The 25,699-nt window shown below is 43.2% G+C and overlaps 1 protein-coding gene across 1 annotated transcript in view; it reads left to right on the top strand.

The window, feature by feature from the left end:
• The window catches only part of STK39 (serine/threonine kinase 39), a 146,911-nt gene extending 121,454 nt beyond the window's left edge, over positions 1 to 25,457 (top strand). Inside the window, 4 exon segments of the mRNA XM_056861184.1 lie at positions 3,917 to 3,969; positions 6,721 to 6,789; positions 14,869 to 14,933; positions 24,956 to 25,457. Coding sequence (XP_056717162.1) covers positions 3,917 to 3,969; positions 6,721 to 6,789; positions 14,869 to 14,933; positions 24,956 to 25,030 — 262 coding nt within the window. The 3' untranslated portion in view covers positions 25,031 to 25,457.
• The last annotated feature ends 242 nt before the right edge of the window (positions 25,458 to 25,699 follow it).

Below are 25,699 nucleotides of genomic sequence, written 5' to 3'. Positions count from 1 at the left end.
TTTTGTTGCTCTTGCGTGATCCTGTTTTTTTGTAACTGACATTTTCTTAATATGTGTTTAGCAAGTGATAATGATTCTGAGTCATGGTTGAGTGTGCCTGGATGATGGATTTAGTTTTTCCCACAGCAAGTCTTCATGGGCTGGTAAACTGAAATATGAGCCTGCTTACCATTTCTGCGCCGAGAAACAGAAGAATAATGGGCCGCAAAACACATTTCACTGCTATTAGCTTTTCAAGTAGATTGAGCTATTCGCTGGGCAAAAAGTGTGTTGCGGCAATTATGTTCGTATCTGGGCTTTGCCCACTTGCTGTTTCCAAAAATGAAATGGCTATCTTCTTTTCACCGCTCCTGTTGACAGCGCAGAGTGTCAACCAAGACTAGAGTGGAAATGTAGATTACCCTTGTTGTCAGATTTTAAAGAAGTTATTTATGGTTGAAGGAAAACCTGTGTGGCCTTAAAGAAACATGCTTCATTGTGCATTGAAGAAGTGAAGTTTCAATAGAGCAGAAATGGTGAAATAGCTGGTGCAATTTGATAGAAAAAGAGGCTGCTTGTGAAGTACCTAGCCATCCCTCTGCAAACATATCCTGGAATCTATCCCCAGGGAAACTGTTTCAAACCCAAAATACCATCAAGCATTTTACTTCATACTAGCAAGACACACGTCCCCATGACAAAGTAGAGAAATGGCTCTGTGTGTTTCATGGACCCTTGATGTGCATTTGCACGACACATTTTCCTTGGAATAGAAGCTGGACTGCCTCGTGTTGGAGAGGCAGGAGGGAAGTTTTGCTGTCAGTGCACTGCAGGACTTTACTTTCTCTCCTTTAAATGGATTCCCCTTAAGCAGGACACAAAGATTTTGGGGTGGGCGGGCTAAACCTAGTGTGTGTGTGTGTGTGTGTGTGTGTGTGTCCGTCCGTCCGTCCGTCCCGTCCCCCCACAAGAGATCTGTCTTTGCTTTCTCCCCAATAACAGAAAATACATTTCGAGGCTATTTCCCTGGCTTATTCCAAAATAGATGTGTTTGAAAGCGAGTCCTGTTGGAACAAACAGGGCTTCTCAAATATGGGTAAACTAATTGGTTTCAGTTAACCTATTTAAACGTATTTATAAAAATGAAGGATAAATGTCTGGTATAAATATCTGGCGAATATAGCGTGTCTTCAAATATTGTTAAATTATTGAAGTGCTTCATTCAAAGAGGAAAGCGTGGAGAGGGGTAGCGGTCATGACTGCACTGCCCTCCGCCCCCCCCCCCCTGCAGAGGAAGTGTCTGTGCGTATGCTTCCTCACCATGATTAGCAACATTCAGAAAACAGTGTCTGCTATGACAGGGAAGGAGAATGCACACAGACGTTTCCTCCTCTGCATTTTTTTCATTGTGCAGATGATTGCACGGAGGAGGGGAATGGGACCCGTGTGCTCATGGGGTGACATCACTTCTGGGAAATCACAGAAGTGATGTCACCCCTCTCTAGGAATTGCCAAAAACTCAATGATTTTACTATAGAGTTTCGGCCAGTTCCTAGAAAGAAGTGACATCACAACAGTGGCCATTTTGTTATTTTTCTCCTGCCAGCTGGGGGTGGGGGAATCTACTGCTGGCAACCCTGCTGCTGTCCCTCCCTCTGCATTCAGTCAGTACACAGAGGGGTTATTTGTAGAGGGCTTAATTTAATGTGGAATTTGCTGCCATAAGGTGTAATGCGTGGTATAGTGGTTAAGAGCGGTGGACTCTAATCTGGAGAACCGAGTTTGATTTCCCACTCCTCCACATGAAGCCGGCTGGCTGTATACACTGTTCTCTCAGAACTCTCTCAGCCCTACCTCCCTCCCAAGGCATCTGTTGTGGGGGGATACTATTATCTCTAGTATCAGAGGAGCATGCCTATTATTTTGGGTGCGGTGGAACACGGGCAGGATGCTGCTGCTGCAGTCTTGTTTGTGGGCTTCCTAGAGGCACCTGGTTGGCCACTGTGTGAACAGACTGCTGGACTTGATGGACCTTCATCTGATCCAGCAGGGCCTGTTCTTATGTTCTTATGAGAAGAAGGGAAGGAGATTGTAAGCCGGTTTGATTCCCCTTACAAGGTAGAGAAAATCGGCATATCTAAACCTACTCTTCTAATAATAATGATGATTACCAGTTTAGTTTGTTTTAAAAGCAGATTGGACAGTCTCATAGGTTTATCAATAGCCATTAGCCGTAGTGATGAAATGGAACTTGCATGTTTAGAGGACTTTGGAATATTGGTTGTGAAATTGCAGCTTTAGCCCCTGTGGCCTGGATAGATTTGGATAGATTGATGTGATTTTATGACAAATCTGGGTTGTCCTTGTTTTGAATTTGCAACCGAACACCATACTCCATTTCTTGAGATGCAAGACTGCATTTACACTGCCTAGATTTGGGGTCAAGAGGGAGTAAAATCAGCATGAAGATGCCATCCTATGGCCTTGCTGACATAATTACCTGTCATCTCAGTGGCAGTCTTGGATGGGATTCTAGTCGGACGCCTCTCAAATCCCACCCCTTTTTACTCTTTTGCACGCTTCACCATTTTGTAGGCCGTGTACAGAAAGTCTTTAATCTTAAAAGTTAGAATTCACCTCACATTCTGAATGCCCCCAAGTGGAATTCCCCATCTAGATGGAAAACCTGAAATTGAGATTCCAGAGGGAACAAGTCTTTGTCACATCTTCATCCTTCTTTTCTTACACCCAAATATTCTGGGTGAAACGGGAAAGGCTTGGTCCATTTCTCAAGAAGGAAAGATGTTTATATAATGTGAGTATAGCTAGTGGTGCTTTGTTTTCCAGTGTTCTATATTTTCAGTCTTTTTTTCCACCTGTCTGTAGAATTATCCTAAAATATCCTGTGTTTACTGTATGTGCTTATTAATTTAAAACTATAAATGTGGATACCTGTTCTGGAAAAGAATTCCTGGAGAAACTTACCCTCAAGCAGCACTGCTGCTGAATCGTGCCCTGAAGTCCTGGAAAAAAATGTTGTCGGGAAATAGCAAGCCTTTTCTCTCTCTCTCTCTCATATGCATGCAGACATATGTCTAATAGAGAACAGATAGACTAGGTTTAGAGCTGTCTGTCCAATTTTAATATTTGTTTAATATTGATAAGAAATATCCATAACTCCAAGTAGTAGAAGCAGAAGAATAACTGGTTTCCTAGTTTGGGAAAGGAATTCATAACATTGGTGCAAAGCTCCAGAATCAGTTAAAAAAAAGGGGGGGTGGCAGCAACTGGTGGTAGGAATTTGAAATGTACCATCCTTATAGGCCTTCTGGGGGCATCTGGTTGGCCACTGTGTGAGAAAGGATGTGACGCTGATTGGACTTTTGATCCAGTCGGTCTTGCTGTTCTTCTGCTAGTAATTCCATGGGTCATCCCTTAGTGTGGCCCGTGGCCCATCCCTCAGTGATAAAATACAAGCTTTGTATGTATAAAGTTCTAAATGTATTTACCTACCAAAGCCGCTGAGTTGAGGCAGAAGGTCAGAAATATAAAACTGTCAAACGTTCTAAGCTGGGAAATGGTCATAACTGCAGTGTTTGAGAAATCTCTTGCCTTGAGAGAAAAGATGTGGAGTTGTCTTTGAGGCTGAGACAGGAATCGTATGCATTTTTTAAATTGGATATTGCCGTCCCTCGTAACTGCAAAAGTGTGCAATTGCAGACTTGTCTTAAAAAGGCAATATAGCTAAACTCTCCGGGCCTTTTACTATATGCACTTGTAATGCGTTTGAGGAAAGGACAAGAACGTAAAGCTATAAAATGCTGCCGGCATATTAACAGCAAATTATTTATGAAGTTTAAATGCATTTCGGATGCGCAAGCTGCACATCATTACGTTTTGATGTTTACCATGGCTCTCTTTTTCCCCCTCCCTCCAGGAATTCCAGAAAGGAACTTAATGACATACGATTCGAGTTTACTCCAGGCAGAGGTAAGTCTTGTAATTGAAATTATGCTTTTATGGCTCCAAATGCTATTTCGGAAATTGATTTCTGTTTATAGTTTAATACAAGTTAGCACTATGAAATCACTTGTACTGGTCGAGCGTTTTATATTACACAACGTAACCAAAACAAAAATAGCGCCAAGTGTGTAAATTTTTAGTGGCACAGTTATGAAGTGTTCTGTCTGTGGCGCGGGGAGGTACTGTATATGGAGAGAGGGCAGTGTGTCAGTTTCATTTGGTCTTCACCTTCTATTGAAATACGGAGTCCAAAGCAATCCTGCTGAAAGCTGACCTAAGTTTTGTAGACCCTGTGAGTTATTGTGGTATACCGGTAAGTGATCGTTGTGTAGAGACTGTAACTGCAGGCAGAACATAAAGCACGTCGAAGCTTTGGTGGCTGTGATCCTAGCAAGTGACCCCACTAAGAAACAGTCAGATAGTTCCAGTTTTAGGAAGTGTATGTGTTGTTTCAGCTCTTCTAAACCCTGCAAGATGCTTCAGCAGGGCGTGGTGGTTAAGAGCGGTGGTTTGGAGCGGTGGAGTCTGATCTGGAGAACCGGGTTTGATTCCCCACCCCTCCACATGAGCGGCGGAGGCTAATCTGGTGAACTGCCATGAGGAGCCTGAGCACTCATCTTGAGCATGAGTGGTTTCCCCAATGGCACAATGAATCATCAAGGAAGAGGTTGGCCTTTGCCAGGCACGACTGGGAGAACCCAGGCTGATGCAAGAAGCTGGCAGCAGTGTGTTCCAACACCTCCTGGTCCCATACCTTTATCTGTGTTGGACTGTACCAGCAGAGGTGGGGAAGATAAGTGAGGCACAAAATCCCATCACTGTCCCTCTCCTCCCATGCGATATTCTTGCTTTGTCTAGTTTGATAAAGAGAATAGATGCTCTTCCTGTAGGGGAGTTGATTAGCGACTGGCCCAGTTATCTGACTGGAGGAAGTGACTCTCCTTAGGAGAGAGAGAAATATACCCCTTTTCTTCCCTCTATAACAAGAATTCATAGTGAGAAACTTCCTTCATGAGTTGCAAGCCACAACTAATGCTGAATTCTAGTGTTCCCAATTTCACATTGTGAAGTGACCTTATGGTATTATGGGCTTAGTAATCAAGGCCGAACAAAGACCTGGCAGGGGAGACTTGTCCTTTGAATAAAAGCTCTCACTTATACTTCCCTTACAGAGGTCATTTATCACCCAAGAGTCTTTCTGTATCAGCCCTTCTTTCAAGGACTTTTACCTTGTGTTTTCGGCAACACAGGTGTAGATGGGGTGAGCCTGATTGCTGTGTAAGCATTCCACATTTTATTTAGCAAATAGTTGCTATATGTACACTGATGGTAAAGTCTGGGTGCTGCATCTGAGAACTCTGGCACTCTTTAAGGACAAGAGAGAGTGTCCACACAGCAGTTTACATCTACAAGGATTAGAGGAGCATGCCTGTTATATTAGGTGCTTTGGAACACAGGCAGGACAATGCTGCTGCACTCGTCTTGTTTGTGAGGTTCCTAGAGGCACCTGGTTGGCCACTGTGTGAACAGACTGCTGGACTTGATGGGCCTTGGTCTGATCCAGCAGGGCCTTTCTTATGTTCTTAAGACTATACAATCTGTTTTAATGGAATTTATTTAGATTGAAATGTTTATTTTAAAAAAATAAGATTTTTATCCAAAGCTGTTAATATTAAGCTTTTAGTAAAAAAAATTCTAAAAAAACTTGGGGTGCCAGTTGCAGAATTTGATTTGTTCACATGAAACAATGCCGAATACACAGTTGTACCTCCCTTTTTGAAGCCATCTTTGCAGCAGTTCTAACAGCCAACAAGGTAAGCTCCGCTTTTAACCTGAAGGGTAGTTTGTCTCCTTGGCTGTCAGAGCTTCTGTGGCCAAAAAAAGAGAGAGAGAAGTGTTCAAAGATCCAACTGTACACATGATTCTGCTGTACACACGCCTGTTCCTTTAGGTTGTTGCCTGAAGACTTATATGGGGGCAGGTGTTGCCATACTGTGGTCACAATAATACAGGGACATAGACAAAATAATACAGAAATGTGTTCCTTCCAGATGAGATTGCTTGAAATATCCTAGTTTTGGAAGGATTCCCACAGCCCAGGGAGAAAAAAGGCTAACCAGTCAAAAAATCACAGCCTCTATAAACACTAATCAGCACTTGTAGGCTTTTTTTGTGTCCCAAGAGAGGATCTTTCTTAAATAGACACTTTCCCTTCCATTACAAATGTGATGCTACATTCTAGGCAGAATGAGTTTCCGGGGGTGGGGGGTTTGCTTGTTTCCCGAAGCATTCATGAGGATGTGCCTAAATGTTTCTTTTGAATTTAAGACTCCATAAAAAGTGAGGAAAGAGAGAAGAATTTGTGGCAAGCATTCCCTGCTTATTTTAGGGGCCTTTTTTATGGCTGCAGGCCTTATACTAAGAATGCCTAAGCTGAGGAGACATTCCAGTGGCTAAATGAATAAGCTTCATAGGATTCATGAAGAATTAAAAGATTAATCTTCCAAGTTCTCCTGTGTTGAAAATTACGGTTATCCACAGGGGGAAACATGTGGAATCTCTAAGCCAACAGTCTTTGGGCTGCAGCGCATTATGATGATGAGTGTTTATAGGCTAGATATATTCTCTTTAACAAATTGCCATGGTTTTATATCTCCTTGTTTTTCCCCCCAGCTTTATCATGACTGATATATCTATTCATTTCACGTTTTTGCACAGATACAGCAGATGGCGTATCTCAAGAGCTGTTCTCTGCAGGGCTGGTTGATGGCCACGATGTAGTTATAGGTAAATTACGTTTCATTTTGGAATTATGCTGTTGCTACAACTCAATACGGTAAATGGATAAGGGCCCACTCACATCTCCTCTCTTCAGCTTTCCTACAAAAAAGGTGCTTGTTAGCAAGTCTTAATTTGCTTCTCTCTATTCACAAGAGAACCAGCGACTCATTCTAAAAGAAATTGGGCGTACTTGAAACTCTTTACTGCAGCCTACTGCCGATACTTTGAGTGAGGTGGAAAAAAGAGTATCTCCGCCTGCCATTCAGTGTTTATGATAACTGCAGATTCTGTTTTGTTTTAAAATGCTTTTTGTGTCTGTGGTGTTCATTATCCACAGCTATGCCTCTCAAGCTGCTCTTTGAGCCTTTTGTTCAGTGCTGAGTCAAAATTCGCCCCTCCGTTTATCTTCACAGCCTGTGGAAAGGGTAGTGAGTGGAAAGGGTGTCTTTTACCCTCCCTCAAAGGATTTCAAACTGGTGAATAGTGCCTGCCCCCCTTACCAACAGTGCCAATACTGCTCTCTGCTGCTGCTTGGTCCCTGTTTTTTCTTTCTTTGCCTTATGAAAGCAGCCCGAATAGCCCCGCCTGGCCTAAACTCATCAGAGTTGGAAGCTAAGCTGGGTCAGCCACAGTCAGGACTTGGGTGGGAGACATCAAGGTAGACGGGTTGCTATGTGGAGGAAGGCAGTAGCAAACCACCTCTGCTTGTCTCTTGCCTGGAATATCCCATGGATGGAAATGCCGTGAGTTGGTTGCAACTCAACAGCACATTCTTCTCTTCACCTTACCTCATGAAATTCCAAAGCAAGGTTTCATTATGGTGTGCCACACTGCCAATGAGCTTTGCTTGTTGCCTGAGGAAAAAATCACAGGGCAAGAAGCACTGTTTCCTGCCCTCCTTGATGCGCCATGTGGGAAAAGAAAAGGGGAGGGCCAGACCCCTAATAAGCAACAAGTAGCATCAGTGCTGTCTCTGTCAGGACTGTAGTAACAGGTGACAGCAGCAGGGAAAAAAGAGATGACTATATATTATTACATTCAATTCTCCTTCCCCAGTCTCAAGATGAAAAAAAAAATTCTTTAAATGTTTCTGTTCAGGATTACCTCAGTTCTGCTTTCTCTCCCATCTCCCCAGTAAATTATTAAAAATTATTTAGGAAATCGGCCTTACAAGAGAGGTGCAGTGTAACTTCTTTTGGCCCCATTGGTTTCTGCGATTTCAGTAAACGTAAAATTAAATGACTTCTTCAGGATTCCTCAGGTGTTTTTTCTCACAATCCCAGGGGCTTCTCCGGTGATGTTAGGAGGACAGCCTGCAGATGAGAGAGGGTAGCTGCTTCACAGGTGGACGCAGATCCCATCAGAGGAAGTCATTCAAAGGAGAAGGATCCCCGTGTGTTCCAAATTGGTTCTATCTTTGGTAGCGAATTCAAGCCTTTTCTTTAGTAACCCAGTATGAAGAAGAGTTGAGGAGAGTGTCATTTCAACTAGGGGTGGAGGAGGAGGGAGAGAGCATGGAGGAGGAGGGAGAGAGCATGCTAACCTGTTCCCAGTCTCTTTAATCTTGGATAAACTGGCCAATACGTCTTTTTTTTAAATCTTCTTGATAGATTTGTGCCCACGCTTTACTCTGTGGAAGAGTCTATGTGCAAGTCGATTCCCTCTTATCCATGGGATAAGAGAAAATGTGTCTAAGTGCCTAACTATACACTATGTTTCCCTCACATCCTTCTTGGGTGCTTACAATCAGACATTCCTGCTTGTTTATGGGGCAATTCAAATCAGGATCACCAAATGGGAAGGGAGGCTTAAGCCATTTTCCCAACTTAAAATGGCCGGTGAAGGGGGCTATTAACCCCATTGGGGTTCTCCATGTGTAATCTTGGAGTACACACAGGTTTCCCCAACTGGGCAAATAGCGCTTTCCCTCCATTTTAGGTGAGGAAAATGGTGTAGGGGAAGTCATAGGCCTTCTCTTCTTGCATACTGTGGTCCTGATCCAAATTGGGTTTCCAATTAGCCCACATCTGAATCAAAGTCCTCGAGGTGAATCTGGACATGACATAACGTCTTGATTATGTGTCGTTAGGCCCGCAGGAACAATGATACACTTGCAACCCAATTGTCTTTAACGATTTGGGAGCCGTTAATCTATCTCTGGCTAAAATGAAAGCGGGTTCCTAGTTTATAAACAGATAAAATGAAACTCGTTTGAAAGGCATTTCTTCAGAGCTCCAGGTCGACCTGGTGACCAGAATACTCAGCCAAATCAGATTTGGGGTGTGCCTGCGTGGAATATGCTGAATAAGATCAGGCTGCACGCTTACTTTGTGTGTATCTTGATTTATTGTCATTTCTCCTTTCCCTCTCCCCCTCACCATAGGTGTTCCACACGGGGAAGGCTTTGGAGATTAGTTCAGTTAACCTTGTTTGCAGAGAGGAACTGATTCCATTAGCTCGCTCCCTCCCTCCCCACCTGATTGAAAGCAACTGATAAATTACATTCCGCTTTTCAGCTGATGCGTGCAGAAATCTGGCCTGTTTTTAACACGAGTGAAAACAAAACTCTTGAGTACTGTGAAAGCCTTGGGAGATTTGATACCACGGCAGCATTTTTTCAAAATAAATCTTGGGAGCCACAGAAATGGGCAGGTAGAGGGGATGTGATGGTGGGAGGTAGTATTTCCCCCAGGCACTCTGCTTGATGTTTAAATCATCCATTTATATTGTGGGTCAAGTTTCCAATGTTCTTCAGAAAACACCGTTGTGTGGATTGAGCACTGTTTAAAGGTAATGTATTCCTGCAGTTACCTGTGTGATGCTAATCAGTAATGTGCCTCATCTCCTGAATAACAAAAGTCTAATTCAGTTAGTCCTAGCTTTAATTGGACATTACTTCAAGATTAAAATTGGGTAGGTTTTTTTTTGGGTGGGGGGAGTTGGAGAAGAAGAGGTACAGGCCCCTGCACACATTACCTTGCTTGCCACGCTTTCCCCAGAAAATAAAATCACAAGCATGAAAAGCATTTGTAAGTAGATTTTTCTTGCATTCGTTACTTCCTGCCCTTTCTCACCACAATTAAATTTTAGATTGTAAAAAGCAGAATACAAGCTGATGACACTATGAATAATTATAACATTATCATCGTAAGCAGCTGCTGCCCAGAATGCTGGCCGAAACAAGGGCCAGAGGCAGATATCATAATCAGGAAACCAGTCCGAAGTCAGGCACTGTGTTGTTCAAGTCCAATTCCTAGGAGTCAATACCGGAGGGGCAATCCAAATCCAAGGTCAGCTTCAGTTCTGAGGTCATGGTAACAGAAGCCCAGAGAAGTCCAAAGAATCACATAAACACAAGGTGGCTGCGAATGAAAGAGTTTGTTCTCACAAAGTGCTGATCTCATTGCCTACCTAAATAGGCTCTTATGTTAATGCAGACCAGCTGCTGCTCATTAGGCCGTTCAGGCATTCCCATCTCATCACTGTTGGTGAGTGCTCTGTGCTGGGCCGGTAACCTCGCACTTTTTCTACAGTTTTGTATCTCCACCCTGATCTTTCGGTGTCTCTGTTCCAGTGGTCTTAGCGATCCTCCAAGTGATGCTAACTGTGGCTGAACCCTAGACACAGCCAGATCCTCTGAGCTGGCAGGCTGCAGACCCAGTGTGATATCCTCTGTCTGTGTCTGCTCTTCACTCCTTTCACTGACTTTTGTCTGCTGCAACTGCTCCTCTGTTTTTACCCTGCCATCTTCATCTAGTTCCTCTTGATCTGAGGAAATGTCGGCAAGCTTCCCCCCCCCCCCCACTGGATGGACCAGGACTTGGTTTCTAGGGTTAGGCGAGATGAAAGCCTCGCAAGAGGTCTGGCGTATGGAGGTGATCAGCGGGTTTCCAGGAGCACTCTTTAGGTCCATACCCCTTCCAGTCCACTAGGTTTTGCAGCTGCATCTCTTGAGTCACTGGACCAGATAGCAGAGGGCGACCATGAATGGCCTCCACCAGAGTTGGGGTCTCTTTTCTGACAACCAGTGGCCATAAACAATACATTTTCTGGTTCTGGGTAGCAGAACCTGGTGCTGCTTGGCGGACGTGCCATCTATGAAGTTGCACGATGCCCCTGAGTCCACCATGGCATTGGGAGGAAAATGGCATCTGGCAGGAACAGTTTCACTGGGATCACAAGCTGCTCTGCTCTGGAAGCATTTGGGGCCACTGGGTTTGGCGCCATGCCCCAAGTCGCATGGCCCATGCTGACTCGGGGCTGGTTGTTTCCTGCCGGCAGGCATAGTCGCTGTTTTTCGGGATATTGCCTAGCATAATGCCTGGGACCCCCGCAATACAAACACAGATTCCAGGTCCACGGCCTGTTTTTTCCATGGCCAGCAAGTGGGTCCAGGCAGCTCCCAATTGCATCGGCTCGCAGGGCTCCTCTGCTGGAGGCCCGGGCACAGGGTTGCTGGGTCCAGTATGCGTGCTCTCTGGGGTACTTAAACCCTCGTGCCTACTTCCGGGTGTCTAACCGTCCATCCATGCAGAGGTATAACAGCATCAAGGCCTGGAGGGTAGCAGGGCGGTCTACCTGTGCAAGCTTATCCAGAATTTAATCTGACAGTCCCTCTAGGTGTTGCTCCATGAGAGCCGCCACATTCCACTCCAGATCTTGGGCCAGCAGCTGGAACTCTGTGGTGTATACAGACACAGCTCACTTGCCTTGTTTCAGCTTACATCATTCTCCTCTCCTCCATTTTATCCTCACAATAACCCTGTGAGGTAGGTTAGGCTGGCCCAAGGTAACCCAGCGAGCTTTCATGGCATAAGTGGGGATTCAAACTTGGATCTCCTAGAAACTGGTCCATGCCTTTATAAGCAAGAGAGGTGCTGAAATCTTTTACCAGATGGATTTCTAGAAAGACTGAGTTAGGAGGAACTGTGTGAGGCTTTGTGGAATGTACTTGACCAAGGAAAGCATGAAAGGATGATCAAAACAGCACACTAGAATGTAATTTCTCAGTGGTGCTGAGATAAAACCTGCAGTCATTCGGTCATGTTGGTCAGGCGCCTAAGAATGAACTTGCTTAAGGACATTTATTTCTTTTTTTAAAAAGCTTTTCTTTTGAAGGCTCCCAGGGTGCCTTATTTCTTAACTTGCTTTGCTTTTCCCTATGAAACATGTACAAGTTGCTTGTTTTGCTTTATATTTTAAAAAGGGAGATCAAAGTGCCTGCATACAGTCGCTCCCTAATTTGCAGTGGCATTTGTAGTTTTAAGCACAAGAGGCTATCCCAAAGCTTCTGAAGGCTTGCCTTTTATTTTTTACTTCCATTGTTTTTTCCTTTGCTGATTTCTTCCCCCACCTTCCACACCTGACTCTCAACACATTCATCAAGTTGAAGGTTGAACTTAGACGTCTTTTATGCCGCTTTCCATCCTGTCCCTAAACACACTGCGATTCACGAGACACTTGAGCTACAGTTAAGGAAAAGCGTAGCAGGTGCCAAAGGTACACGTCTTGGGTAAACACGGCTCTATGAAAAGGCTCTTTCCGAGTTGCTTTCCCTATCTGAGGACATCATGACTCTGTCCTCGAGGTTGTTCATTTTCTTTTATTCTTATTAAAGTTGCTACTTGGCTGGATAAAACCAGGTTTCCTGCTGGTTCCTTTGCCTCATTCTCCTGTTTATGCTCCTGCACACTCAATATGAATTCAGTTTCAGGGTTTTGATTGTCAAAAGGCCTCTCAGTAGCAGTCTGAAGTAAGGAAATCTAGGGTCAAAAGACTCATGTAACAATCTCCTGAATCTCTAAAGGCAAAGGTGCCGGCTTCTGTGTAGGGAGGGGGTAGCCCTTTTCCCTCCGGCTGTTTCTGTTCACAATTTCCCCTGTGCCGGCTGCTGCCCACCTACAAGGAAGCAGGATGAGTTCTTATATCATTCCTCGCCAGAAAGAAAATTGAGGAAGGGGAGTATAATTGGGGGAAACCTGCTAGTGAAAAGGTTTAAGCAGCTCCTTCCCATACCCTTTAGCTCAGTGGTTCCCAACCTTTTTTTGACCAGGGACCACTAGGACTTTTTTGATCGGTGCAGGGACCCCAGGGTTCAAAATAAAAATTCTGAGAATTTGAAAATAAACTTTAATCATAACTGTTAGTTAAACATTAATCATAACTGTTAGTTACACATTAAACTTAGGATAATATTTGAATATATATATATTTATAATAGAGAACTTTTAATTGAAAATATTAATTTATTATGGGTTTATAACTTTGTTTCACGGACCTTAATTTAGTTCTCGTGGACCCCTGGGGGTCTGTGGACCCCCGGTTGGGAACCAGTGCTTTAGCTGCTCAAACATCCAGGCTCCCACAATGTTACTGCTAATAATAACAATAATGCTGCCTTTATATGTCTGTGGTGTGACCACTTGTGAAATACTTTGTATACTGCAACTACCCCAGCTCATCAGTGTTTTACATCTGTGCGTTATTTTTATTTGTTAATTTTAATGTTTTCTGTTCTGCAGCTTGTAGTTGCATTGCTAGCTGCCTTACATCCAAGGAAATGAGGTGGGACGGGAGTATTTTCAATAGATGAATAAACAGTGTAAGATATCATAAATGTCATTATTGACAGAAAAGAGAGACTTGCACATTCTGTCTGTCTTTTTTCCCTACAAGAGCCCAAAGCAGTGTGAGGGAAGGGGTGCTTTCAATTGGAGAAATAGCACGGGTGTGTGTGTGTATTAACTTCCCTCCTTCCTTAGTACTGCAGTCCTGATCCACATCCCTCCTTCCCTTCCCCCAGTAGCTTTTAAAGACCAAATAATTCTCTGGTTCCGGTCACAGAAGTCCAGTGCTGTCTGCAGTTTGCCCCAAAATGGTAGTATTATGTGATGGCCAAACAGAGCTTCCAAATTTCCATCAGCAGGCGGAGGCTTGTTCCCTTCCTGCCCTGATTCTGGGGTCCTTGGAGACATCTGGCTGACCGGTTGCTGTAGGAAACAAGATCCTGAGGAAGACGGACTCGAGGTCTGAGCCCTCAGGGTTCTTCTGACATTGGGTCTAGTTCAACTCTCAGTTATTAGCAGATAGGATTTAAATGCAAGTTTGTTATTAAGGTTTTAAGAGTCTTCTTCAGTCCCTCCAGCTGTTTAATGATTGATTCTCTGCTGCTGCTTTTAATAGTGTTGTTTTAATTTTTGTAATAGTTTTGAAATCAAGTGTGACAATGCTTTAGACCTGCAGAAGTCTAGAATTACATGTAGTCTTACCCGAGGGTCCCTTGTTTTGTGTTTGTCACGGGTGCGATAGTTGCCCCCATATCTAAAGGGACCCTCAACTTTATCCTCACAAAAACAACCTGTGAAGTGGGTTAGACTTGAGACGGAGTGACTGGCCCAAGGTTATCCAGTGGGCTTCTATGGTACAGTGGGGATTTAAACCCAGAACGAATCCATCACTCGAACTAATACTATGTTTCCACCTTCCTCTTAATGGAGAAAGTCAGTCATTTTGTAATTCTTCCTCTGTCAACATTTGTTTTTCATATGTTTCTACTACTTATCAAGACTATGTTATATAGCTTAGTTTCCCTAAATTGTATGCCTGAAGAAGATATTGGTTTTCTTGGTTAAGCACATTTAATTATAACTCTACTAGATTTGCCAAGTCAGGTACGGTGTCTAATCACAGGCTGAATATCCAGGGTAGAAATTGCTGTTAAATTATCATAATCTTTTTATGAGTGGGTACAGGTGTAGAGTCGGTGCAAAGATCTCCATGCTATGCACAGATTCCAGCAGAGAAATGCCTGTGGGAAAAGTTGGAACAGAAAGCAAAATTATTTTGAACATTGATCGGTTTTTCTCTAGTGTTTCCCTGTGGAGGAACAAACTTTCAAGGAATCCAAGAAAATAAAGCTAGCTATTTCTAATAGCTGTCTTCCACTGAAGTATGGTTGACTAGTTCTTTGGAGTGTAATCTTTACGAATATCTTACCGAAATAGGCATCATTCTGCTGGAATAAAGGCCTCCAGTGATTGATTTTTTCTGTATATTTCATTTCTGTTTATGCTTTGTTTTCCACAGTTGCTGCTAATTTACAAAAAATAGTAGATGACCCCAAGGCCTTGAAAACGTTAACCTTTAAGCTGGTAAGTAAAGCAATGTTGGCAACAAAATAATATTAGTAAATAGAATGTAATTACTAGTCTTTTGAGCCAGGCTTTCCTCTGATGTTTTATTAGCCACCTTTCTGTATTGAGCGTTGACCTTTTCAACACTTTATTACGCCGCACAATCTGAAACAGAAAAGCAGGAGCCCAGTGTTTTAATGGCCCTCTTTAAAAATTTGCTCGCTGGAAAGAATAATTTGCAAAATAGAGCGTTGCACGCTGGTAATGTCTGGCATGTATTGTATAGCCACAAGCTTAACAGCTGCTCTTGACTGCAGATGCCTCAAGTTCATTGAATGGCCATAGGCAAGGTTTTCACACTGGGACCATTTAAGCCAATTGGTCTACAATAGTTTATTTTCTAGAGAGGGCAAAAACGGAAGTGTGCCCATGGGGGAAAGTTGGCCTCTAGGTCCGTCCTTCTGTGTAAACCGCTGCGGGTCTAGGGACTGGCGAAAGTACTGCATATTGCATAAAGGCCGTAGCACCTTAATGCTTTGCCTCCTGCAACATGTTACATGTCAACTTTATCCAGCATTGTGGTAGTTTCTGCTTACACATAATGCCTCCTCCTTCTCCGCAGTGCTGAACCTGGCTGACACCTGATAGAATCCTTGGGGTGATTTTCAGCTGAGCATGTGAATTGTCATGATCTGTATGTAATGTGGTTGGGTTGCTGTAGAACAGGTCCCCAACCTTTTTTGAGCCTGTGGGCACATTTGGAATTCTGACACAGTGTGGTGGGCATAGCAACAAAATGGCTGCCAGAGGAGGCGGAGCCAGCCACAAAATGATTAAGAACATAAGAAAAGCCATACTGGATCTGACCAAAATCCATCAAGTCCAGCAGTGGCCAACTAGGTGCCTCTAGGAAGCCTACAAACAAGACAACTGCAGCAGCATAATCCTGCTAGAAGTGCCAGTGCTGATTGCATGTTAAACATAACCTCTGCTTTGGTCCAAAGAGTCATCCACATCACAAGGAGTAGCTCTGAGACCCTTCTAGCTGTCAAGGCAGCATATCAATTGAGAAAAATGACATTTGAGTTGTCAGCCAGATAGTGTTTCGTTAATAACCTCTCTTTTTACTGATGAATCAGCTTAATTTAAATAAACTCGCATAACTCCAAGAACTTGTGGTCTGAGATATTGTAGCAAGTATAATACAGCTTCCAGTTCAAACAGTCTGGCATGTTATTTGAACAAAAGGCTACCCTTAATACTCCTTTTCTTTCCTTAACATAACTTTTCTGATAAAACCTTGGTTGCATTGCTCATACTTGGCACCCCCCCCCCCCGGTAACTCATGAAACAAACTCTAGTTCATTAGCAGTGCAGTCTTAAGCAGGATTACTTCCTTCAAAGTCCATCAGAGACAATGGACTTAGAAAGGGGTTACTTTGGTTAGGATTGCATTGTAAGTTGTTGATCGAAGTTTGCAGTCTTATGAAACAATATTACAACATGAAATTACATCTGGGATTTCTTTATGGCTTTCATTGTGATATTGGAGACATTTACCTTTTCTTTTAACCAGCATGTGTTAAGCATATTAATACCAACACTTGTACCTGGGGTACTTTGTTCAGATACATCTCTGATGTATTGAATTTATTGTGGCATTGACCTTCATGTAAGAACTTAGTATATACAAGGTAGTAGCAGATTCCCTGGCTCTGATGAAGGTAGAGGTCAGAACGCTCCACTACGTTTTGAAAGAGGAGTAGAAATCGCAATGGCATTTTCTTTTTCTTTCAACAAAACCTGAGAATTCCCTTGCTGCTCCATGCCTTTGCTTCCTTTGAATGTAGTGTAGGTGAGGATTCCTGCTGTGACACTACCTTTTGAATGGTACATTTTATAAGAAGCAAAATTAGGAAACTTGCAGTTGAAAACTATTGTGTTGCTCTCTGACAACACAGTCTCACCATGTACATGAATTTAAAATGGACTCAAGCAGTATTCTAATGAAGCTTCATCTTCAGTGCAGCTTCACATTTGGGACTGCGCCTGCATAGGCCTGCTGCTAGTAGAAGTTTCTGGCCTCATACATACGGAGGGGGCGTCCCTCCCTTTCGGAGCGAGTGGGACAGCTTTTCCCACCAATACCATCACGTGCTCCAAAAAGGTGCACCTCCTGTTCCTCAGTTCCTTTTTTAAAAAAATATTTATTATTTTTCTGAAATAAGTTAACATATAAAGATAAAGAGAAAGAAAAGAAAAAATATAACAGGACTTCCCCTACATCTTCCTCCATCCATTTATAAATCTGTATACTCTTTGGTATCTATGATTCTAATCCTAATATTTATAATTACACTCATTGAACTAAATCTCATACAGTTTTAAAAATATAATATTGAATGTAATCATTAAAAGGTGGTTAATATTATCTCAGAAAAAAGGAAAGTTAATAAATCTCACTAATAATAAATGGATTAGATCAATAAGTAAAGATTATCATCTTCTTTAAAAAACAATACCTCCGTAAACCCTCCATGTCTCCCTACACCTATTCATTGTAAATTGTCTTTATAATGTATTAATATAGTAAATTCTACCATTATTGCCAAAATCAAGCCTTTTAACAGTCCCTTGTCTATTTCCAGAAAACAAAACTAGACTCTTTTAGCCAATCCCTTTGTCCGGAATTTCCAGAGTCTTCTGCTTTTCTTCATTGACTCCAAACACTGGAGAGCATCCTTGGATATGTTTGGTGAAATTCCCTCTGCAAGCATAGAGTTCTTATAGTACATCTGCATTGTAGTTTCTTCAATTCCAAGTTAATAAAAAGAAATCCTGGTAGCTCCAGCCTTACCACCAAGTCCTCCAAGCTAATATCAAAGAATTCTTCAGGCAGTTTGTAAAGATAAAAGTCAAGGTCTCTCACGTTCATATCCTTCGTAAGCAGGTCTGTTGCAGTTTCCTGTTGAAAGGATGTGCCGTCTTGTTGTTTATCCTGGCTCTCCTTTTCCTTTGTGGGAATTTCCTGATCTTGAGCCACCTTCTCACTTGGAAAATCCGCTGCTATCACATCTAACTTCGTTGTATTAGCTTGGTCCTTTATGTCTTTAAGTACATCCAAAATAGAATCCAGTTTTTGGTTGATAGATTGATATATGGTGTTTGTCATGGCAATTAGTTGATCCATCTATTTAATCTCACGTTCCATGCTTGCTACTTTTAAAATTTTTGTTAGTGAGTTGGTAAAGTCCGGGCAAATAAACCAAAAAATAGAAAAATTTGTAGGTGATTCAGCAGGATGCCTGTATTGTGGGTAGTATTTTGATGTTAAATACCATCAAGCTGAAAACACTCTAGTATAGACTGCGGCAAAGAACAGGATATACCCATAAAGATGTAGAACCGTGGACCTTTCGTTACCTCCTCTTCCAGGAACTTGGGAGTGATTTGCCAGTTACACAAGGGAGACACACTTCCGGCCCCCGATCTCACAGTCTGTTACAGTCTCGCGATGGCATTAAACAATGAAGGTGGAAAGACGACAACTAAGAAGGGGGAAAATTCTTCCTCCCCTTTCAGCGTCGAAGTATCTGATTGGTAGTTGTAACGTCTTTCAAAAGCTCCTGTTTGTTACGTCTACCCACTGATCAGATTGATAGAATTCCTGCCGGTTTATCTGATGCTTTTTTGTTTTGTAAGAGTCATTTATACATTAGGTGGGGAGGCACGAATTTGATAGATGTATTTGCCAATTCTTCAGATCCTCCAAATCCAGGTAAAACGAAAGGGTTTTTATAACTGACTCAGATTTTAGAAGAGTAGGTATTCTTGCTTCCGTGTAGTTGCTTAGGTGGTAATAGGTAGAGGAGGACTGAGCCTAAATCCAAAGAGACATTTGCGGCATTGTATTTTCCCCTCAATGCCCGCGGGACCTCACCCAGTTCCCCGAGAGTCGTCCTTTCTCAGAAAAATGGGGGTCAAACCGCTCTTCAAGGCTACAGGAGAGTTCCTGGTCCCCGGTCCACTATTTAGGATCCGGGTAGGGATGCAGGATGCATCCCAGATTTGAACATTTCTTGGGTTCTTTGGAAGCCCCCGAAGAACGTGGTGTTCAGTCCACCGTCTCTAGCGGAAGTCCCATCAGTTCCTTTTTTGCTGCCACCGAGCATAGACGTTTTTCTCCTCTGCTCTTCAAAGCGAGTTCTTTTGTGCAATTTGACGCTGTTCCTAGTTGTTGATGGGAATTTCTTCTTCATTTTCTTTGTTCATTCAAGGGTGCCTGAGGTAACTTTGGCTGACCTAGCCCTCCCCAGCCATCGCTAAAATGTTCTCTACCCTGCCAATCAGTGGTTGAAGTGGGCTCCATGGCAGCCAAGGCACTTTTCAAGAAGTGCTCTCAATGTTCCACCAAAATGCCTCACGACGATGAGCACAAGGCTTGCTTGCTCTGCCTTGGCGAGACCCATAATGTCCCGGCATGTAGAATTTGCCAGAAGTTTACACCCAAGGCCAGATCGGACAGGGCCTTTCAGCTTAAGGCTGCACTGTGGGAGAAGACCCTCATTGCAGTCCCCCGCAGAGATCTTCTACCCCCCGCAGGCCCTCATCCACACAGTCAGTCCTGCCCATTCCGTTGGCGGAGGCCTCTTCGATTTGATCCATGCCTGTAACACCGGCCTCAGATCCGACCCCCTCAACCATGTCAGTTTCAGCGATTCTGAAGGTCTTCGGCCCGAAACGCCGCAGCCTATCTGCGGCGAGCTGGCATACATCGGAGCAACCTACAAAGAAACAAAAACAAAAGCTCGAACACGGGCAGGGAGCCTAGGAAGGATAAAAAGACCTCAGGTTGGTCGGTTCCAAGGTTGGATCAGGAGATCTGCCTGGCTCCACCTAAAACATCGTCCATCCACTCGGAGGGGGCGGCACTCAAGATCTGAGGGACAGGTGGCGCACTTTTTCAGAGCACATGACGGTTTTGGCAGGGAAAGCCATCCTGCTCACTCCGAAGGGGAGGGGCACCCCCTCCATATGCGTGAGGCTAGAAACTTCCATTAGTGGCAGGCCTGCGCAGGTGCAGTCCCAAATGTGTATCTGCACAGAAGATCTCGGTGAACAACAGTTGTAAGTGCAACTCTTCTCCCTGTAGAACCAAGTTCCTGTGATCTGTTTGGGGTGGAAAGGAAGGCTGAGTCGTGGAAGATAAATGGGCAGTTGGTCAACACAATGGGAAATGACTCTAGTATGGCTCAAGTGAGCCAAGCCATCAGCACACTCCATCAGCCACTCATGACCAGGCAGCATTTCAGTTATCTGACAGAGCCGGTAAACCGTAAGTGTAATTGGTATGCTGCAGAAACAACTTTAGATGGAGTGCGCTCACATCACTCAAAATAAACACAAGGCCTTGATAATGAATCAGTTGCCTTAGCAATTGCATGCTTTCTAATACGAGTGCAGAGAGGAAAGAAAGGCCCTGCTGGATCAGACTAAGGTCCAGCAAGTCCAGCAGTCTGTTCACACAGTGGCCAACCAGGTGCCTCTAGGAAGTCCACAAACAAGATGACTGCAGCATCACCATTCTGCCTGTGTTCCACAGCACCTAATATATTCGGCATGCTCCTCTGATCCTGGAGAGAATAGGTATGCATCATGACTAGTATCCTCTGCTGGTGAAACAGGTTGTGATGGGATAGCCAAGAGCTAGATCTTGCCAACAGTTAACTTTAGAGAAACCTATTACTAGCTGGTGTTCTGTACTCTGCACCAAAAGACCCCACGGCCCCCTCTATTTATGATTTCACGTCGATAGAGTACTTTTGCAAAAAAATATGCTATTTGCACCTGCGTAATGTGTGGGACCCTATGGTGGCTTTCCAGAAGGGTTCTTCAGGTTTTCACTTAGCTGAGCAGCATAGCAGTAAGAAAAGTTGCCTGTATCCAAACTGGTCCTACTGCTAGTGTAAGGCATCACACAAGCTTTGATGAAAGTTTTGTGCAAGCTCAAAGGCATAAATTAATTACAAGTTTGTGAAATGCCAAGTTACAATTTATTTTGCTGGCAGTTCATGGGACCCAACCCAGTGTTTTAAGGAGGTAAGGGGCAAAGAAGAGGCGGTGGACTGAAAGGGCGTAACTTCTGAATGGCTGTTTACTTTCTGCAGGTCTTCAGGGGGAAATGTGCTTCCACATTAATGAAACATGAATCGGAGTCTTGCAAACTCTACCCAAATTGTTGATGGGTGGCTGGTGAGCCACTAAATAGTAATGAGAGGTCTTAAACCTCTGATAGATGGCTCCACCCTGCACTTTTATTGCAAGACTTTCCATTGTAATATGCAAATTACTATTGCCATTTATATATTAAAGGAATCCAAATACCTAAAGACCAAACAGAGCACATCTGTTGCAGCAAATCCTGAGCAACGTAAGAAAAATTTATCTTGAACAGGCTGCAAATGGATGCGGTCCTTTAAAATGTTCTACTAATAAAACCGTTTCTTTATTTTTCTAGCTCCAAACTATGAAAAGTAATCAAACTGTATGGAACTAACACGGCTTGTGTCTCTTTTAGCAGAAAATGTACACACACATGCATGCTTTGTGGAGTGCTGTATAAGTTGTAAATAGGAGTTTTGTTTTACTGGTAGGAAAGACTCTTTTAAAGCCATTTGGTTGGAGCACAGATATCTTGCAGATGATCCAAGCCTGTTTTGTACATTTATATCCTACCCCTTCCTCCAAGAAGCTCAGGGTGGCGTACATTATTCTTCCATTTTTGCCAGCTTGGACGACTTTAAAAGGGGAGTGGACATATTCATGGAGGAAAGGGGTATTCATGGCTATTAGTTAGAATGGATACTAGTCCATGCTGCATACCTATTTTCTCTAGTATCAGAGGAGCATGCCTATTATTTTGGGTGCAGTGGAACACAGGCAGGATGGTGCTGCTGCAGTTGTCTTGTTTGTGGCTTCCTAGAGGCACCTGGTTGGCCACTGTGTGAGCAGACTGCTGGACTTGATGGGCCTTGGTCTGATCCAGCAGGGCCTTTCTTATGTTATTATTTAACCCTCACGACAACCCTGTGAGGTAGGTTAGGCTAAGAGAATGACTGACTCATTTCGTGACAGTGTAGGTGTTTGAACCCAGGTCTCCCAGCATTCCAACCATTACTGTCCCTCAAACCTATTTCTAAAGTGGGAAATAACTTAAAGGTTTTTTCCCCTTCCTGGAATAAAAGTAGTCTGCTTAAGAGAGGCTTTAAAAGGCACACATTCCCAGAACGATTAGTATAGTAACGCTCCTGGGGTAATCGACACACACAGAGAATAGCTAATTGAAGTGTTAAATGTATGTTCTTGACAAACACATCAGTCTCTCCTTAAACTGTCAGACTTCTTTGGTTTATTTTTCAGGAGGCTAACCTTCCCTAAATAGGGAGAAAGGAGTTGTATGTCTTCAAGCTGTTGATTTAATTAGCAATATTGATTGAAAGTTGTTGCTTCCTGATAAAATAAATGCACAGTTCACAGTTAATGAAGATCGTCTACGTTTAACACCGCTGTATTCAGTAGGAAATTTCTCCTGGCAGACAGGGGTGGAGAAGGTATCTTATATTATTAAAGATTCGACCTTTCTTTTTGAAATGTAAACAAAGTAGATTAATATAATTTTTGCCCATCAAACTGTCATTAATACACTGCTCATAACCTTTTTTTGACAGGTAGCCCTACTGCTACCATATGTTACCCAGCACTGATGCCCTGAATTGCTTCCTGTAGTCCATCCCAGCTAGAAGTCTTGCTGTTTACATCCTGGACTGATTGAAGTTTCTGCACAGTCTTCAAGGGCAGCCCCGTATAAAGTGCATTATAGTAATCTAACCTGTAGAGGGCCAGAATATGGGTCACTGTGACTAGATGACACTCCTTGACGAATGTTGCAGCTTGTGAACCAGCTGAAGTTGGTTTAAAAGCATTGCATAATACAGAAAAAGTAGAGGCATCCAGCTGTAGATTTTGATCTAACCACACACACCAAGCTGCAAACCTTCTTTATTGGGGGCAGAGGGGTGTACAACAACATCCAGATGTCCATCAGTTCCACAATCAGTACCAGCACTAATCAACACTACATCATTCTTACTCGAATTGAACTTTAGTTCATTGGCCCTTATCTAGAAGCTGATTCTTTATGTCAGTAAGCCGCACCTGATTCAGATGGAAAGAGTTGTATGTCATCTGCATATTGACGACATTCAAATCTCCTGATGACTGCTTCCAAAAGACTCATGTAGATATGAAATAGGATGTGGGAAAGAACTGAACCTTATTCAACACTATGACATAATAGCCATGGTGTCAAACAGCTCTCCGGCATTTCCATTTTCTGGAAATAATTAGCCAGGCAGGAATGGAACCACTGGTATGTATTGTTGCCAGTACCAAGGTCAGTGGTACAACGAAGGTCCAGCAGAACTACCACTTACACTCCCTTTTTCACATGCCTTACAAAGGTAAGGGCATCTGAAGCAATTTTTGTTTCTGAAACTCAGTTGAAATTAGTCTCGATAATGGGTTTATTCCAAAACCCCTTGCGGCTGAGCAGCCCCTACCCACTAGAGCACCTTCCCCAAGTAGACGATATTAGCAGCCAAGCTGTACTTAATGTGGCTAGAGACCATACTTGCTAAGAGGACGATCCCAGTGACTGCTAGTGTTGTGTATTCAGAGGGTTAATAGCTATAGCCAGCTTTGCTGTCTCAGTAGGCCTGTTTCTTACCTGTTGACCTGACTAGTTGGTTATCATTTGAGATGGGAGGAGGGGAATTCATAGAATCATAGAATTTTAACCTCTGCTTAAAAACCTCCAGGGAAGGAGAACTTCCACCTCCCGTGGAAGCCTGTTCCACTGAGGAACCGCTCTAACTGGTAGAATATTCTTCCTAATGTCTAGATGGAAACTCTTTTGATTTAATTTCAACCTGTTGGTTCTGGTCCGACCTTCTGGGGCAACACAAAACAACTTGGCACCATCCTCTATATGACAGTCCTTTAAGTACTTGAAGATGGTTATCACATCACCTCTTAGTCTTCTCCTTTTCAGGCTAAACATACCCAGCTCCTCCAACCTTTCCTCATAGGACTTTTGTGTGTTTGCCTGTTGCAGAATGCACTCTGTAAATCACAAACAAGTAAAGTCTGTTATTTAGAGCCCTCTCCTGTAATATGTCTTACCTGATATACAATGATTAACATATTCATACTAATAGGAAGTCACATGGTTTGTTTTGATATGATTTTGGTTAAGTCTTGGTGGGGGGCGGGGGCGGCAGAGAGAATCTTTGTCTGGGGGAAGGAGATGTGATGGCTCTCCAGGGTAGGTATTGCACTGCTTTTTCTTTTGGCTTTTTCCTAGGGATCAACACAACCAACCTGCCATTTATTTCTTCTGCTCTAGAAGTTCCATCAGCCTTTCAAGGATAAAACAATGGATTGAATCCAATCAGCTTTTCCACTGGTGAAAAGGGGAGAATGGAGTCCCCCTTGGACCACCCGAAAAGCTATGCTGGAAATCATGGGACTGGCATGGCCAATAGCTATGTAGGACAGGGTCTGTAATAAGGGGGGGAACCGAGTGATCAAAAAAGTTGGCGGGATGTAACCTGACGTTTAGTTCTCAAATCTGCATTGTGAGGCATGTAATGACTACGAAGTAGGTCTCCTAAAAAAAAAGGACTGACCCATGGGGTGACGTCGTATCCCGACGTTTACTAGGCAGACTATGTTTATGGGGTTGTTTGCCAGTGCCTTCCCCAATCATCTACACTTTACTCCCAGCAAGCTGGGTACTCATTTTATCGACCTCGGAAGGATGGAAAGCTGAGTCAACCTTGAGCCGGCTACCTGAAACCGACTTCCGTCGGGATCGAACTCAGGTCGTGAGGAGAGCTTTTGACTGCAGCACTGCAGCTTACCTCTCTGCGCCACGCATAACAAATGCTTGTTGGTTTTTTTCCCCATCCCTTTCTTTCCAGGCTTCTGGCTGCGACAGTACCGAGATCCCCGACGAGATAAAACTGATTGGCTTTGCTCAGTTAAGTATCAGCTGATGCCAACCACCTGACCCCCAGCAAAACGGCGAGATTGCAAAGAGGCCAGCTTTCGTTCGCGAAGGAAAAATCCGAGCACCACACTCTGACTTCTGCTTCATTCTATGGCAATCCACCAAGTTGGAACAAGCAACAAGCCCACCTCTACACTGCTCCCGCTACCATTCCAAAAGCTACTATAAATGTCTCTCTCTAGCAATCAAGTTCGGATTTCCCTGAAGTGAAAGCACGAATTAGAAATGTGCTCAGGTGGCTGTATCCATCGGTTACAAAAGGAATTTTCTATCAGAGTTTTTTCTTCTTTAATTAGAATGGGGAAAAAATCAATAACAACTATTTTAGGGGATAATACTGACTCTCTTCTGTTGTACGTAGAAATGAACATAACTTACAAATGCTAGGATTTATTAGCCAAACTTGAATTCTAGTTTTAAGGAAACGAAACACAACTGTGAATTTTATTTTTCTGTCCTTATATTTATGCATTACACAGCCTAGCTATAAGAAATCGATTTTTTCCCGTTTCCTTTATTATGTGCTACTTGCAGGTAACCTGTTTTTATTTTAAAAGAGTTTTGGGTTCATCTTTGAAGCACATGTTGCTCTCTCCTAGTTTTTGAACTGATGTAGGCATTTAGTTTTGGTTTCGTTTTGGTTTGTGTTGTCTTT

Source organism: Euleptes europaea, chromosome 15, assembly GCF_029931775.1.
Source record: "Euleptes europaea isolate rEulEur1 chromosome 15, rEulEur1.hap1, whole genome shotgun sequence".
In the NCBI taxonomy this organism is placed as follows: domain Eukaryota; kingdom Metazoa; phylum Chordata; class Lepidosauria; order Squamata; family Sphaerodactylidae; genus Euleptes; species Euleptes europaea.
Note: the sequence above shows the minus strand (reverse complement) of the source record. Positions and strands in the feature narration are given on the sequence as shown.